This window comes from Mytilus galloprovincialis, chromosome 6, assembly GCF_965363235.1.
Source record: "Mytilus galloprovincialis chromosome 6, xbMytGall1.hap1.1, whole genome shotgun sequence".
Lineage (NCBI taxonomy): Eukaryota > Metazoa > Mollusca > Bivalvia > Mytilida > Mytilidae > Mytilus > Mytilus galloprovincialis.
The window spans coordinates 4,029,364-4,048,322 of NC_134843.1; the positions used below are offsets into that span (position 1 = coordinate 4,029,364).

The 18,959-nt window shown below is 31.6% G+C and overlaps 1 protein-coding gene across 1 annotated transcript in view; it reads right to left on the reverse strand.

Moving 5' to 3' along the window:
* The window catches only part of LOC143078735 (tetratricopeptide repeat protein 5-like), a 32,085-nt gene extending 13,717 nt beyond the window's left edge, over window positions 1–18,368 (reverse strand). The window contains exons 1-5 of the mRNA XM_076253681.1: window positions 18,278–18,368; window positions 3,904–4,036; window positions 2,772–2,983; window positions 1,629–1,776; window positions 1,003–1,094 (exon numbers count right to left, since the gene is read on the reverse strand). Of these exons, the coding sequence (XP_076109796.1) occupies window positions 1,003–1,094; window positions 1,629–1,776; window positions 2,772–2,983; window positions 3,904–4,036; window positions 18,278–18,292 (600 nt within the window). The 5' untranslated portion in view covers window positions 18,293–18,368. The remainder of the gene's footprint in view (window positions 1–1,002; window positions 1,095–1,628; window positions 1,777–2,771; window positions 2,984–3,903; window positions 4,037–18,277) is intronic.
* Window positions 18,369–18,959: the final 591 nt, after the last annotated feature.

The window sequence follows — 18,959 nt, forward strand, 5'->3', positions numbered from 1 at the left end:
AAATAAATGGTTAGATTCAGCATATTGAAGAACCCCATATATTCAATTTTTGTTGAAATCAAACAAAGTTTAATTTTTGACTCTTTGGACATTAATGTAGACCAATTTGAAAATGGGCCAATACTGTGCAATTGAATATTTCTTGCTATTGCGCAAAACTGTGCAATTGAAAATTTCTTGCTATTGTGAAATATTGTGCAATTAGATATTTCTTGCTATTGGGCAATACTGTGAAATTGAAGATTTCTTGCTATTGCGCAATACTGTGCAATTGAAAATTTCTTGCTATTGCACAATACTTAATATATTAATTTTGGACCCCTGATTTGGACCAACTTGAAAACTGGGCCCATAATCAAAAATCTAAGTACATGTTTAAATTCAGCATATCAAAGAACCCCAACAGTTCAATTTTTGTTAAAATCAAGCTAAGTTTAATTTTGGACCCTTTGGACCTTAATGTAGACCAATTTGAAAACAGGATTAAAAATTAAGAATCTGAATACACGGTTAGATTTGGCATATCAAAGAACCCCAATAATTCATTTTTTTATGAAATCAAACAAAGTTTAATTTTGGGACCCTTTTGGCCCCTAATTCGTTGGGACCAAAACTCCCAAAATCAATCCCAACCTTCCTTTTGTGGTCATAAACCTTCTGTTAAAATTTCATAGATTTCTATTAACTTATACTACAGTTATTGTGCAAAAACCAAGAAAAATGCTTAGTTGGGCCCTTTTTGGCCCCTAATTCCTAAACTGTTGGGACCAGTACACCCAAAATCAGTCCCAACCTTCCTTTTATGGTCATAAACCTTGTGTTTAAATTTCATAGATTTCTATTTACTTTTACATAAGTTAGAGTGCGAAAACCAAATGTCTTCGGATGACGATGACGCCAACTTGATACCAATATACAACCAAAAAATTTTCAATTTTTGCAGTCGTATAAAAAGTGTACTTAGGAAAACAGTAGTAGTTCAATTTAAGACAAAGTACTTACTGCTTGTAAGTAAGCACTCATGCTTTGTTTCAAAGACTTGGGATTCTGTCCTGCAGCAAAGAACAATGATAGGTAGGCATTACCCAGTACCACTGAAAAATAAGAAAAAAAGTTTATTATTGTTAAAATTCTTTTTGATTGATATGGTATAGCAATATTTTTCAATTTTTTATAATGCATTAAAATTTATAATGCATTAATAATAGCTTAAGCAGATCCATTTCAAGTTGTTTATAATGAGTATAGCAGATTCCTTTTAAATTAGATCTTGGCTTCAGTGATAATTTGTTAACATTGAAAGCTGACATAATAACCAACTCATTTTCAGTTTTGATTCAATCAAGAGAAAATCATTTTAGAATGCTGACAAAAGGAAAGTTTATCATAAAGATAGAATACCTAAATCATGCAATCCTATATATCTATGTACTATAATCAATAATGGGAAATGTCATATACTATGACTGGCAATGGGAAAGAAAAAATCCTTAACCATAAACTGTGAGATCTATGGATAAGAATACATACACCATGATGTACCATCATGTATGTCTAGTTGTACAGCATCTTTAGCTATGTACTGAATTGACTAAACTATGAGACCTATGATTAATAGTAATACGTACACCATGAAGTACCATCATGTATATCTAGTTGTACAGCATCTTTAGCCTTCTCCACACTTTCTTCTATCATTTTAAGTTTATCTGATGGACTACCACTCAACTGTTTCAGAACCATTGACAAATTTCTTAATGATACCTTGTTTTTCACCTGGAGCAAAGAAAAGATTTATAAATAAGGGCTATAAAGAACGCTTACACATCATAATTGTAAATAAAAGTTTAATTTGACGACTGACTGAAAGACCCTTATGTGTAGTCAAATTAGTTAAAAACCAGCCTTGTCGCTAATTTGACTTGTCAAAATGCCTATTCAAAATCACACAAGTGTTGAGCAACTTTCATGCAACAGGTTTGTTCAATTTGATGTGAAGACATTTGCTAAGTATTGAAATCAATATTGCAAAGGTGAAACAGCCCTCTCTCTTAACATTATAATTACTGTAAAGTCAAAATTTATTGCAATATCATCATTAATGCAAAAAATAGGCAGTACCATGTTTGCAACAATAAAAATGGGCGTTCATAATAGTTTCAATATTGATTTTCCTGTTAATTTTAATAATATTTCACATTTTTGCTTGTGGTTAAGGATTCTGAATAATAATTGTTCTGAATTAACATTGCCCTAAAAATAATTGTTCGGTTTTTCAACAACATTTTTTTTATAATAGCTCTTCATATAACTAAAATCAAAATAAAAGTTTAAATAAAGTGCAATGTTTGACTGTTATGCAAAAAGAGAGATTTTCATCGGTTATGTTAATCTCTAAAAGTCAATTTCCAATTTTCCAATTTCAACATATTTCAACAAACTGTATAACAAAAGGGAAGTTAAAACTCTGGGACAATGTGATTTGTGTCTCCTATTGTAGTGTAATTATTAAAAAATAAATTACAATATTGCTTTGATAATTTTAGTACAGGGTACGTAGCTCAAATTAGAAGAAAAAAAATATCATAGAATATGGGAGATAACTCTATTTTCATCAAATTCCAGTTGAAACAGAAACCTTTAAATATCCATTTAGCACATTTTCATTAACAATAATAATGGAGTATTAAAACCCCTAAAACAAAAAAAGTAAAATTTGGATTACAATTGCAAAGACTTCACTTTCCTATGAATATTTATTAGAAACCTACATGTCCAAGAGCTCCAACAAAGCAATTTTTTGCAGCAGGAACTTCTCCCTTCTTCCAATAACTTTCTCCTAATTCATTCCAGGCATCAACCAACTTTGGATCTAACTTTACTGCCTTTGACAATGCTTCCTCTGCTAAGGGGTCAAAGGTTGGTAAGACATTTAGTGCTCTCCCTCTCAGCATATGATAAATAGCTTTATTTGTAATCTCATCTGAAAAGAAATAATTATTACCAATTTACCAGTTATTTACATAAACTTATTCTGAAATAACTTAATGTAAAACCAAAGGGAATCAAAATGTCGCACAGAACAGTCAAAGCCTTTATAGGTCACTTTTGCCTGAAGCAAAGCTTACTGGTGACTTTTAATGAAATAACTTAAATTCAAAGTTTGGTAGCACTGATTTGATTGAGGAGCAATATCAAATTATATCATAACTAACTTAATCAGGGTTCTCAATTAGGTGAGTCCATGAGTCCCAGACTCGTCATTTTATAAACTTGTGAGTCCATGAGTCCCAGACTCGTCATTTTATAAACTTGTGAGTCCATGAGTCCCAGACTCGTCATTTTATAAACTTGTGAGTCCATGAGTCCCAGACTCGTCATTTTCAAAACTTGTGAGTCCAAAGATTCATTACAATTGTTACATGTTGTATTCACTGTCTGAGTACTAATATCATAAAGTTTTAAAATAATCTAAACTTGATGTCATTTCCTAGCTTTTATTAGTCATGTAGACTGAAATAATAAATGATATAGAAATAAGATTTCATCTTCTTACTGTTGGACTGCCCACTACCATTACAAAACATTCACAGCATATGTGTGTAAAGATGCCATGTTCAATGTCTATTTAGTGTTTTATGCAAAATTGTGTCTAGAGCTAAATGTGAGGGGAAAGGAAAGGTAGGACTGTTAGTTCTGAAATTAATATTAAACCATCCATGACCAAAATAAAAAAAAAAAGCTTATATAAAAACAAAACTTAAATTTTAGTTTTTGTTTTTCCACTTTTTTTCCTCTGACAGTTACCAGTAAACCCTTGAATAAACATACAAAACTTTATCTTCAAATGTCTTCTGTTTTAATTATGTAGACACAAATAGAAAACATTTATATATAACATACCCTTTAAACCTTCTAATACTTGAACAGTTTTGGTCATTTCTTTCTTAACATCATCATTCTTATCAATGGCTTTTTCAAGTGGAAACTTCTCAAAATAATGGTCTCTAAAGCTGTACAAATTATCAACTGCCTCCTATAATTGAAAGAAGAACAAAAAATAAATTAGTAATTTGTGTCTTACCCAATTATTAGCTGGCATATTTCTGTAAGTGTAAGCTTAATCAAATATGAATTCCAATTCTAAATCAGTAAATGTATAATCATGGGGGCTTCAGGAACCAGGTGGTCCAGTAAAAGAGTGAAGCTGTATGTACCTCTTTTGAACTATAAAACAAGAGGCTCTAAAGAGCCTGTGTCGCTTTTTCTTGGTCTATGTGCATATTCAACAAAGGACACTCTCCAACATTGTAGAAGAGAATAGACTTCATGGCAAAAATTTTTATTTTGTTGATCTTGTACTACTGATCATTTAGTCTGTTTAGTTCTGTCACCGAGGAAAATTAGGTGACTTTTAGGGTTGTGTAACAAAAGCCTGACTGAATGGCCTTTTGCTAATGGAACTGTGTGATGCACTTGATCACACAACAAATAAATGCTCTGAATAGCAATGACAACTCTGTGACTGAAATTCTGGTGAAAACTAACTCTTCAGACTTCAGAACTTGCAATGAATAATTCAATAATTCTTCATTGCATACTTTTATTAAAGATGGACTGTGTTCAGTGTAAGGTCCTGAGTCCAAATCTTATTTATCAAAATTGCAAACAAGTATTTAGACACAATTGAATTGAAACTTCTATAAAAAGTGATAGTCTACTTACTTACTCTAAATTTGACTTGTTAGTAGATCTGGCCTAACTGATAATTTTTGTGATTTAAAGTGTCTATCTATCTATTATACGTTTTATCATATAAGACAAAATTTAAAAAAAAATGGTAGAATTTAGAAATAGACACTTAATGGTATTCAAATGGCAATTACTATTTTAAGGCTGTAACTAACTTGTGTTGATCATTTTGCAATTTAAAGTTTCTCTCTATATATTATAGTTTTCAAGATAATAGGCAAAACAACAACAAAAAAACAGTTAATTATGTCATTTAAGGACAATAACTCCCACAAGATGTCATCTGACAGTTTTGATGTATATGGACAAATGGTAATGCGCAACATTTTAAAGGTTTATGCCCATGTCAGATTTGTTCTTTTCTCGATAATAGACAAAAACTCTTGCATTTACCCCCTTTTTTCTATTTTTAGTCATATCATTCATGTAAGCGGGCAAACAGGGTCATTGGACACATTCTTTAAACATGATACCCTAATGATGATTGTGGCCAAATTTGGTTCAATTTTGCCAAGCAGTTTTAGAGGAAAAGAATTTTGTAAAAGTAATTGATGACGTCAGACATCAAGTGATGAGAAAATCTTACTTGACCATTATGTGAGCTAAAAAAAAATGTAAAAAATCAAGAATGTGTCCATAGTACATGGTTACCCCAGTTGCACTATCATTTTCTAAGTTCAGTTGACCGTGAATTTGTAATTGGCATTAAAATCAGAAAGATAATATCATAGGGAACATATGTACTTAAAGTCTGATGAAGTCATAACCAATTCTGTATATACAATGTACTTATTCTCTTAGTACTTGATTTTTATTCTTATTCTATTTTGTCCAATTAGATATTTAAGAATAAATGTAAATATTTGTTGTTTTTTAGGTGTTTCAGTTAAGTTTAACTATCAAGGCTTTTTCTCATCAGGTATCCCAAGCCTCATATGAGCCTATCATTGTAGGAAACACAGCCAACAATAACATTTCAAGACAAACCAGATGCTCCGCAGGGTGCAGCTTTATACAACCACAGAGGTCGAACCCTGAACGGTTGGGGCAAATATGGACACAACATTCAAGCTGGATTCAGCTCTGAATTTGGATTGTGATTAAATAGTTGAAACAGCATAGGTTTCCGACACAGAATGAATGTGGTCTAATGAAATTAAATTTTTTTTTGCTTTTGAGCAATTCTCTTTGCTGTTGAATATTAATCCTGTCCAAAAAAAAATGTTTGAAGAAATTTTCTTTATTTCTGAAATCATTGACCCCCCCCCCCCCCAATTTTTTTTTCACCTCCCCCTTTCCCTTATTCCAAAACTGATCTCAATTCAAATTTCTAATTGAGTTTGCAACAGTAATGTCTCATTTAAATACATCATAAAATATTAAAATATAAAATGTCATAGTCATGGTTAAAAGTAATATTAATTAATAGTAACTTTCAAAAAAATAAATGGGGAATGTGTCCAAAGGGACATAGATGATGCCCCACTAGCATATAACATTATAAAGGGACATAATTCAAGAACTGTAAAAGTGAAGCTGCCAAAAATTGAACTTGAACTAAGTTTAGAGGTAACCAGGTGCTCCGCAGGGCGCAGCTTTATACGACCGCAGAGGTCGAACCCTGAACAGTTGGGGCAAGTATGGACAAAACATTCAAGCGTGATACAGCTCTGAATTTGGATTGTGATCAAATTTTTGACATTACATGGTTTTTTTTACACAAAACAAATGTCAAGATTTTACAAATCAATTAAAGATTTCTTCTTATTTAAATCTAAAATTAAATAGTTGACACAGCATAGGTTTCTGACACAGAATGAATGTGGTCTAATGAACTTAAAAGTTTTTTTTTGCCTTTGAGCAATTCACTATGCTGTTGAATATTAATCCTCTCAAAAAAATGTTTGAAGAAATTTTCTTTTTATTTATGAAATCTGAAATGAGAAAAATTTAACCCCCCCTTTTTTCACATCCCCGTTTCCCTTTTTCCAAAACTGATATCAATTCAAATTTCTAATGGAGTTTGCAACAATAACTACTCTTTTAAATACATCATAAAATATTAAAATGTAAAATAAAGTGCTTGTTATCACTGAATGGTAAAGATTGGTTGGTAGTAAAAGTGAATATACATTGTTTATTGTATAAAACAATAAAAAAAACTTCATCAGCAACATTTTATATTGGCAAATTTCCAATGAAGTTATTTACATAAAGTTATTGGCAAATAAAAATAGAAAATGACATCATAGTCATGTCTGGCAAATTTCCAACATACATTATCTAAAACATTTTAGATAAGATAAGGAAAAAAAGCTTCATCAGCAACATTTTATATTGGCAAATTTCCAATGAAGTTATTTACATAAAGTTATTGGCAAATAAAAATAGAAAATGACATCATAGTCATGTCTGGCAAATTTCCAACATATATTATCAACTACTATTCTATACAAAGAAAGATAACTCCAATTGAAAATTAATTGCTATTGCACAATATTGTGCAATTAGATATTTCTTGCTATTGTGCAATACTGTGCAATTGAAAATTTCTTGCTATTGCACAATACTTGATATGGAATCCTGATTTGGACCAACTTGAAAACTGGGCCCATAATCAAAAATCAAAGTACATATTTAGATAAAGCATATCAAATAAGCCCAAGAATTTAATTTTTGTTAAAATCAAACTTAGTTTAATTTGGACCCTTTGGACCTTAATGTAGACCAATTTGAAAACTGGACCAAAAATTAAGAATCTACATACACAGTTAGATTTGGCATATCAAAGAACCCATTTATTCAATTTTTGAAGAAATCAAACAAAGTTTAATTTTGGACCCCCATTTGGACCAACTTGAAAACTAGGCCAATAATTAAAAATCTAAGTACATTTTTAAATTCAGCATATCAAAGAACCCCAAGGATTCAATTTTTGTTAAAATCAAACTAAGTTTAATTTTGGACCCTTTGGACCTTAATGTAGACCAATTTGAAAACGGGACCAAAAATTAAGAATCTACATACATAGTTAGATTCGGCATATCAAAGAACCCCAATTAATCAATTTTTGATGAAATCACACAAAGTTCAATTTTGGACCCTTTGGGCCCCTTATTCCTAAACTGTTAGGACCAAAACTCCCAAAATCAAACCCAACCTTCCTTTTATGGTCATAAACCTTGTGTTTAAATTTCATAGATTTCTATTTACTTATACTAAAGTTATGGTGCAAAAACCAAAAATAATGCTTAATAGGGCCCCTTTTTGGCCCCTATAATTCATAAACTGTTGTGACCTCAACTCCAAAAATCAATCCCAACCTTCCTTTTGTGGTCATAAACCTTGTGCTAAAATTTCATTGATTTCTATTTACTTATACTAAAGTTATTGTGCGAAAACCAAGAATAATGCTTATTTGGGCCCTTTTTTGGCCCTTAATTCCTAAACTGTTGGAACCAAAACCCCCAAAATCAATCCCAACCTTCCTTTTGTGGTCATAAACCTTGTGTCAAAATTTCATAGATTTCTATTCACTTAAACTAAAGTTATAGTGCGAAAACCAAGAAAATGCTTATTTGGGCCCTTTTTGGCCCCTAATTCCTAAAATGTTGGGACCAAAACTCCCAAAATCAATACCAACCTTCCTTTTGTGGTCATAAACCTTGTGTTAAAATTTCATAGATTTCCATTCACTTTTACTAAAGTTAGAGTGCGAAAACTAAAAGTATTCGGACGCCGGACGACGACGACGACGACGACGACGATGACGACGACGCCGACGCCAACGTGATAGCAATATACGACGAAAAATTTTTCAAATTTTGCGGTCGTATAATAAGCATTATATACACATTTCATTAAATTTAGTTGAGACAAACGTAAGTAAAGAGAACAAAAACAAATTCTTCATTTTTTCCACTTGTAAAGGGGCATAACCCTAGAATGGTAATCAAAATGCTTGTAATCACTGAATGGTAAAAGATTGTTTTAATTTATTAGTTTGTAGTAAAAGTGAATACTGCATTGTATATTGTATATACAAAAATGTAGCATTGATTTAAGTTGATTCAACTACTATTCTGGACAAAGAAAGATAACTCCAATTTTCAAAGAATATTATTCTTTTTTGTCCAATTAGATATTTTAGAATAAATGTAAATATTTGTTGTTTTTTAGGTGTTTCAGTTAAGTTTAACTATCAAGGCTTTTTCTCATCAGGTATCCCAAGCCTCATATGAGCCTATCATTGTAGGAAACACAGCCAACAATAACATTTCAAGACAAACCAGATGCTCTGCAGGGTTCAGCTTTATACAACCACAGAGGTCGAACCCTGAACGGTTGGGGCAAATATGGACACAACATTCAAGCTGGATTCAGCTCTGAATTTGGATTGTGATTAAATAGTTGAAACAGCATAGGTTTCCGACAGAGAATGAATGTGGTCTAATGAAATTAAATATTTTTTTTGCTTTTGAGCAATTCTCTTTGCTGTTGAATATTAATCCTGTCCTGTCATGGTTAAAAGTAATATTAATTAATAGTAACTTTCAACAAAATAAATGGGGAATGTGTCCAAAGGGACATAGATGATGCCCCACTAGCATATAACGTTATAAAGGGACATAACTCAAGAACTGTAAAAGTGAAGCTGCCAAAAATTGAACTTGAACTAAGTTTAGAGGTAATAAGCATTATATACACATTTCATTAAATTTAGTTGAGACAAACGTAAGTAAAGAGAACATAAACAAATTCTTCATTTTTTCCACTTGTAAAGGGGCATAACCCTAGAATGGTAATCAAAGTGCTTGTAATCACTGAATGGTAAAAGGTTGTTTTAATTTATTAGTTTGTAGTTTTTGGACAAAGAAAGATAACTCCAATTTTCAAAGAATATTTCATAAAGCATTGGTTTTAGGTGATTCAACAACCATTCTGGACAAAGAAAGATAACTCCAATTTATTGTCTTGAAACTGTTTTTGGCTCCTTTTTTGCCCTTTAGTCCTAGACTGTTTGCCCCATAACCCTTAAAATATATCCCAATGTTCTACTTATGGTATTAAACATTGTGGTACAATCTCAGAACAATTGAAATACTTATACACAACTTATTGTCCTGACACTAAATGTGCTTGTTTTGGGCCCTTCGGGCCCCTAATTCCTAAACCTTAGGGACCATAACCCCCAAAATCAATCCCAAGCTTTCTTTTCTGGTTATAAACATTGTGTTAAAATTTTATTGCTTTCTATTAACTTATACTAAAGTTAATATCCGGAAACCATCCGTCTTCGGACGACGCTGAAAACAACAACGACGTGATACCAATATATGACCGCAAAATTTTTGCGGTCGTATAAAAATACACTAGTCCAAATAATTATGATGTCTTGAAAGGCTATTTTATTTTTTGCTTTGACACCTTGGCTGTAAGGCATCAAAGAAAAAAATATAATAGCCTTTCAAGACATCATAATTTTTTGGACTTGAATTACATGTGCCTGATCTGATTAAAATATCTTAAATCAAGCCAGCCAAATAGCCTATTTCTATAGAAAATAGTGAATTGTTTGACAGTGCTGGGAACATAGAAAATATGTTATTTTGCTGGCATTAGGTAAGCAAAAGCCAAGTTAAAAACTACACATATGCAATTCAAATAAATGACTATTATTTCAAAAGCAACTTTAATTTAACAGTAACACTTTGATTGATAAATACTTTTAAATGGTTATACGTGTCTCAAATATTGTTAGCTGTTTTCTTATCTAACTAAGTACTGGCATATCAGTAATTACATGTATTTGATTCTTTAATGTTGTGACAGTGCACATTTTCATAGAACTTTCCAAAGTAACATATTAAATTTTATTCTTCACAAAGAACTGGCAATATAACAACTGAAGATGAGCTTATAAGCATTGAAGTGACAAAAGGATAGAGAAATTGCATTAAAAAATAAAGGATACAAAATGAAGACCCTCCCCTTTTTTACCTTCTTATTTTTGCACCATGACTCAAAAGACCTCAACCTAAATGTCCTAAAGTTAAAAGCATGAAGACATATTTCGAGTTAGTCTATCAGTTTCGCTGCTGGATAACTCGGACTAAAACAAAATCGGACTATAACAAAATCGGACTATAACAAACTCGGACTATAACAAACTCGGCCTACCATTATCTATATGAAGAAATATATTGAACAAACTCGGACTACGATTAGTAGATGGGTTATTTTTTTTACTTTAATAAAAAAAAAAACACTGTACATATTAAAATTATATACGAATTTATGAGATTATAATGAATATTTTTGAAAAAAAGACCATATATAGAATGTATTAAATATTTGTTATACGAGTTGAATTTGATATGTTTAAATGAGGATAATTAACTTTTATTTGAAATATCATTGTGATTTATTGTGTGTATTGACAAAAGATATTTTAATGATTGGCGTGTGTTCGTGTTTTTATTGTGTTTAATCCTTGGTGTTTATGATTAGTATATAGGAAATTTAAATTCTATTAAACAAAGAATTAATGACCAATGTTTGCAAGTTCAAAATGCAAATATATTTGAATCCAAAAAGTTAGACTTTTTCAAAAGTGTCTACATAATGGGCAGAAGACCACCCTATGTTGATATATTAAAAAACAGAAGTGACAGAGCTGCAATATGTAAGATCCGTATAAGCGCTCATACACTGATGATTGAAAGAGGGAGACATCTAAATATTCCCAGAAATGAGAGATACTGCTCTGTATGTAATTCTGGTCAAATTGAAAATGAAAAACATTTTCTTTTACATTGTGAAAAATACTCAACTAAGAGGGACATATTTTACCACAAAGTTTCAAATATAATCGTTGATCCTACAAAATTTCAAAAACATGAAAATAATATAATCTTTTTATTAAATAATAATTCATACACAATCCTAAAATTAACTTCCTCTTTCATCTCAGACAGTTTGAACCTGCGTAAAGCAGAACAAACTCTATAAAATTGCTAATAATCATTGTTCATAATATTACATATTAATATTGTCATTATTTTCAATACTTAATATGTTTGACCAACTATGTAATTGATATATTTTTTTTTAATCATTTACTGTTGATGATATTGATATCGTTCGATGATATTGTTCTAAATATGCCTATTGATATTCTATGCATTATTACTATTTGTATACCAGTTGTATGGGCCATTGCCAATTATTGTAATTGTGTTTGTGCCAATAAAATATTTGTATTTGTATTTGTATTTGTATTTGTATTTGTATTGTATATAAACAAAGAGAAATGTGATTGACAGTGAATGGCTTCTTAACAATTTCACTTATCTGTAGTTCTTTATTAATAGCTTCAGCAATTGAAAAGTAATTATATTCAAATGGTCACATCAAACGGATACAATGTTTTTAGAAAGGCAAGCCGAGGCAAACATTTATTATACATGTATCTAAAAATAGATTTGGAGTAAAATTGAAAAAACAACAGAGATTTCTTTGATCTTACCAAATACTTCTATAAAATAACATGAAAAAAAAAATCCCTCATCATTTTCAACATGGGTACCGACCACTGCGTCGAGTGTTCTAGAAAAGTTACAACAAAGCAACATGCCTTACAGTGTGATTCGTGTAGTTTATGGCAGCACGGAGTTTGTAATACTGGCCTTCTACGTCTTAGTACCAGCACTACATCGTGAAGCCAAGCTTGTTGCTCTAACAGTCCGCTTAGTTTCTGAAGAACAGGTCATCAGGAACCAACGCACCCGCTACAAGGAGCTGGAAGGTCATCTTCATCAGCTATGGGACCAGTACACAGAAGGTGATATAACAGCATCCCGTCTACTTCGTGATTGTGGCAACATCTACGGTCCGTCCAATGACTAGCCTATGTTTATACTCGTGCTTTTGCTTTGACAATAACATTCATTGTCTGTATGTTTTGTATGTTTTGTATGTTTTGTATGTGCTATGTGTGTTTTAAATGTGCTATATATATGCATGCTTTTAGTCTTATAGATGATGACAAAATGCTTTTGAGATTAAAATGTGCTTTCTGTGTTATATTTTTCGTAAGTAATATTACTCCACCATACATAGTATGATCAGAAACCAGAAAAACTACAACTCACTAAATTGTCTTATAATAACACAAGATTTGTAATAAAAAAAAACCAAAAAACAAAATAAAACTGAAGTTCAGTTACAGCCAATACAAGACAAGACACATTTAATTGGATATTTAGTTCCCAATTTCGTGTAATAACAGGTAGTTGTGTCCTGACTTGGGTGATTAGATAGGTGTCAACAGTACATGTGCCAGTTGTTTGTTTAACTTATGGTGATTAAAAAGGTGTCAACGATACACGTGGCATGATGTCATAATCAATTAAGATATGCATATAATAAAAATTTATTCTGAGAGGGACATCATTACAAATAATAATACTGGAATGACAAAAATTTGTTATCATATTGTAACGGCCGTTTGTTTTAAACATCGCAGACTCTAATGTAACTACACTACAGTTGTCAAATCTGAAATATTTAGAAATTTAGACCGTTCAGTGCTGTTTATTTGGAATTCTTATTGACGCAATCTTTCTTATAACATCATAATATCGACACCGTTAAAGCTTTAAAATTGTGCTTGTTCACATCGCACATTATTATTTTTATTTAAAGCATATATGTGAACTCTCTGATGTAATTAGTCATATAACCTATGTCATATTCAACAAATTTTTAGAATGGTGCAAGCGTCTTAACTGATGTTCTGTTTGCCTTTTTTATTGTATAAATTTCAAGATTTAGTAAAAGTTTAATCTAATAAGACTTAAAGATGATTCATTTAACACCAGAATCTGACTGACGAAGGATATCTGTTATCCGAAATATTTATAAATAATTACATTTATAGTTCCTTTTTATATCATTGGTGTTGTTATGTACACTTTTTAGGCGTTTATATAATTTATTTTATTGTGTACATGTATCGTTACTTGTAACGATCCAGCTCCCACGTGGGAAAAATCGTTGACTATTTTTCAGACGTTTGATATATATATATATGAGGGTTTGGATGGGGTTAAATGATTAGAGAATAATACCCTTAAAAAATAAAGATTAGAGAATAACAGGCCAAAAAAATAAAGATTAGAGAAATGCGTGGTCAAAAAATATAATGAATATTGAATAATTAATAAAAGAAAACTCTAAAAATTAAGTGTTTACAGAATTTTCCCTTCTTAAAATTTAAAGAAAATTATCAAAATTATTTGTACAAGAGCATGTCCAAAATGCGAAAAACGTCTAACAGCTTCATGTTAACGTGATAAATGGCCCACAAGGAACCGTATCTAACAAAACCTGTAGATCCATACAGATACTCGACTCCGGAATAAGCGAGTTAACTAGAAATGTTCACATGTTGTCTTCCAGTCAGTATCGCACAGAAGCCTCTACTTTGCTTACAAAATATACTTCTATTGCCGAAAACCTCCATGCCGTAACAGTTAATGAGGGGGGGGGGGGGGCAAGGGGGGTCCCCATAACAGCAAAACAGTGAATTAATTTGGTGAAAAATAGATAACAAGGAATTGAAAAGGGATAATAACAGATAACAGTAAATGAAATATGAAAATAAATCTGTCCAGGACCAATCCTGTAGATGACTCGTAGATCTTAGTATATAACTTGTGGTATGGACCTAGAAAATTGTAATTTGTGTATGGTAAGGGTGCTATAAACAGTTTCGTACTAAAAACTAGGGGTTATTCCCCGTCTAAAAATAACCATGGAGGAAAACCCCTGTTTATTTACTTACTTGGTGAAAAAGTATCATGTTTTTTGTATTTGATTGTAAAAATTAGTTGATTAGCTTTCAATTAAAACAGGTTGAATGATTGAAATAATTTAAAAAATTATATTAAATAAACATGTTTCGAGGGGAGACAACACTGTAAACAGTCTGTTTTTTTAGCAGTGAAAATTGAAAACTTATTTGCAGCCACTGTAGCTCTTTTCGGAGCAGGAAACCGTACCCTGAAACAAGATTTTTTTGAAAGGCCAGGTAAAAACCTACAAAATTCATACAGTTTTGATTATGAAAAATGTGCATGGATCATGTCTTCATGGGTGTGCACTTGACCTGATTTCAAGTTTTTTATGTTAAAATTATACCTATTTCCCCCCATGTTCCTTGGATGAAATTTTTATAATATATTAAAAGTACACATTATTTTTATTTCATTATAAACTAGAGAACATTCTGATTCCAGTGATATCTAGTTTTATACAAGTATCTGTATTAATCAGTCCACCAGTAAGGGTCACATATGCATGGTCCCTCAAAACATGACGTCATAGAAAAAAACTGTTGATTGCACCCTTAAAGGGACAAACATAAACTATAATGATGTTTTAGCAAAGAAATATGTTAGCAAATGTAGTAAAATTATTTTGAAAAATATTAAATGACATGTATACATTAATTTAAAAGCATCAGTTTGGTACATTTAATGCAAATATTACAGATTTGTACATAGCAACCAGAAATAAGAAACCCAGACTCTGTGCGAATATTGAAGTTTTTCGTCTTTTTGCGACGTCATGATATTTTTATTCAATCTCTCATATATTTGAAACTAAAAGTTGCACATGAAAAGTGTAGATTTTTCCTACTTTGACCTTTACTACTGATCAGAGTAACATACATTTTTATTCATTATATTGTATGTTTGGTACTTTTTATAGTCAAAAAGGTACAAGTGCCATTCCTAGGAAAAACACCATTTCAATATTTTTCTCAACTCAGCCTTATCTTAGTTCATATAATACTAGGTACAAAATATGCTTTTAGTACCTTTATTCATGCTTATTTCATAGTTTTTGTTCTATTTATTCAAAAGAAACCCTGTTTTATGATTTATTTTCTTTGTAAAACTGATGAAAAAGGGATAGAGGAAATGTTTAGAATTTGCCAGTTAAACTGTTTGCCACTGGCCAAAATGCCATTACTACGCGACATAAAAAAAGAGCTGTAGTTTCACTATTTGTGGTCACAATCCTTAAAGTAAGACACCATTTTAATCGGTATAGTGTACAGATTCAGAAAAGCTGAGAAATTTTAATTTGTCGCATACAAAGTTTTGCCTTAAGGGTGCTATAAACAGTTTCGTACTAAAAACTAGGGGTTATTCCCCGTCTAAAAATAACCATGGAGGAAAACCCCTGTTTATTTACTTACTTGGTGAAAAAGTATCATGTTTTTTGTATTTGATTGTAAAAATTAGTTGATTAGCTTTCAATTAAAACAGGTTGAATGATTGAAATAATTTAAAAAATTATATTAAATAAACATGTTTCGAGGGGAGACAACACTGTAAACAGTCTGTTTTTTTAGCAGTGAAAATTGAAAACTTATTTGCAGCCACTGTAGCTCTTTTCGGAGCAGGAAACCGTACCCTGAAACAAGATTTTTTTGAAAGGCCAGGTAAAAACCTACAAAATTCATACAGTTTTGATTATGAAAAATGTGCATGGATCATGTCTTCATGGGTGTGCACTTGACCTGATTTCAAGTTTTTTATGTTAAAATTATACCTATTTCCCCCCATGTTCCTTGGATGAAATTTTTATAATATATTAAAAGTACACATTATTTTTATTTCATTATAAACTAGAGAACATTCTGATTCCAGTGATATCTAGTTTTATACAAGTATCTGTATTAATCAGTCCACCAGTAAGGGTCACATATGCATGGTCCCTCAAAACATGATGTCATAGAAAAAAACTGTTGATTGCACCCTAAACAAGACGTTTCGGCCGTTGAGGCAGTTCTGCCTTGGTTGATTTTTTCCCGTAACTTGTACAATAAGTTATAGTATGGATGTTGAATTTTTCTGAACGAAATTTCTAGTTTCTGTTTTTGATATAGGGATATTTTTATTCTAGGGCATTTGAGGGATCAATTTTTAATGATTTAGGTTTTTTTATTTAATTTTTGAAAATAGTGCAGCCAGTGACACTTTATTATCAATTTGATTTTTAGATTTTTTTTCTGAAAAGCAAAATATGGTGGTCAGGGTTCTCTTTCATGTAAATGAAAAGAGAGGGAGTAGCACTTATAATATAAATGCTAAAAGAAAAAGATTTTGTTTAATTCCCAAAGCCATAATTCAAACCCACACCACTTAGTAATGTAAAACAATTCAAAGGAGAAAACTAACTGCCTAATTTATCCACCAAATAGTGAACGAGAAACTTAGTAACACAGTAACAAACTACAACCACTGAATCCAGGCTCCTGACTTGGAAATAGGCACATACAGAATGTGACTGCGTCAACTTTAGCATGCTAGTTGGTGTTCAATGAAACTGTATTGTTAGTTTTCTCGTTTGAATTGTTTTACATTTGTCATTTGCGAGCCTTTTATAGCTGACTATGCGGTATTGGCCTCGCTCATTGTTGAATGCCGTACAGTGACCTATAGTTGTTAATTTCTATGTCATTTTGTCTCTTTTAAAGAGTTGTCTCATTGGCAATAACACCACATCTTCTTTTTTATATGTAGTCAAAATCACTGGAAAGAACTGATGAGAACTTGGACTTGTTACTTCAAGGAACTAGCATTTAATGCATGCAGAACAATACACATCAACACGTCATTGTTGAGAAACAAATGAAAACCTTGCTGTTGTTTGGAAATCACCGTTCTCATTCATTTAAAGGAATGTTTTTTACTTTTTTTTTTTAAAGATTAAAGAAAACTGGGGGAAAAATTAGAGAATAATGTGTAAAAATCACTTTTAAAGAATAGACTTATTTTTTGAAGATTAGAGAAAAAAGGGATGAAAATTAAATGTTTACAGAATAACAGACCCCCCCCCCCCTCCCCCCCCCCCCCCCCCCCCCCCCATCCAGACCCTCATATATATATATAAATATCTTGTTAACGTATTTTTTTTTTTTATCCCCTTCAAAAATGTTCAAAAATAAATTATTTAATTAATTGTAGATAAAAAATCATTTTAAATTAAGAATTGAAAATTAATTTCCAATGACAGCAACAATCAACATTATACTTATATTCTTATAGTAGTCCGAGTTTGGTATAGTCCGAGTTTGTTATAGTCCGATTTTGGGAGGCCGAGTTTGTTATAGTCCGAGTTTGTTATAGTCCGATTTTGTTATAGGCCGAGATATCATGGATTCATCAGTTTTAAGGAGATACAAAGTGAAGGACACCCCCCTTTTTATCCCCATCCAATGACTTTCTCATCTTTGCACCATGACTCAAAATACCTCAACCTAAATTTTCTACAGTAAAAAAGAAGAAGAAATATGTTTTAGTTAGTAGGTAATCTTGGTCAGAGCCGGTTTAATACTAATAGCCACTGCCAAATAAAAACTGGGATTCTACCCTTTATTCATTTATCCCCCTCTTAGGAAACAATGAACACACATATTGCATCCTAAATTCTTCGGTTTTAATGTTACCTTTGCCTTTTCCATGTTTAATGAAGTTACTGAAATTCAGTTATTCGACGAAAGTATAAATATGCCGGTTGCGTTGTTTACATCGCCATGCTTTGACTTGTTTACATTTGAAAAATAGTACACAGCATACACCGTCCTCTGTTAGAATCCTTAAAAAAAAAGACGTTGAACAGAAACACAAAATAAATCCAGTTTTAGGTCATTACAAAAGAAACGCAAATGAATGAAGATATATTATCAAAAGCAGCTTCAAGTTGCTTTTAAATACCGGAATGCATATTTTTTAAATAGAAATTATTCATTCTTTAACAATAGGGTCGGTTCGACTCGGGCTTGGGACCAAATCGACTTTGATTAGATATGGGACAAATAGAGACTTTTATGGATTGTTATGAATGCTGTTCTTCTTCTCCTCCTTCCTAGTATGGGAAAGACTCCAGTGCCAGAGTGTGGAATATCCATGAACTTGACGTGGCGCTATACGTGATGTATATGAAAATGGAGGTAGAAAATTGTGATATATATTTGAAATATTTGCCACAGTCCACTTACACAGTTGGTTTTCGATAATTGTTGAAGGTCGTATGTTTACATATAGTTGCTTACTTTAACGTCATTAGGTATCATAGATACCACATCTTCCTATTTCTTTATTAGCTGTACATTAATATTGTCATCTTGG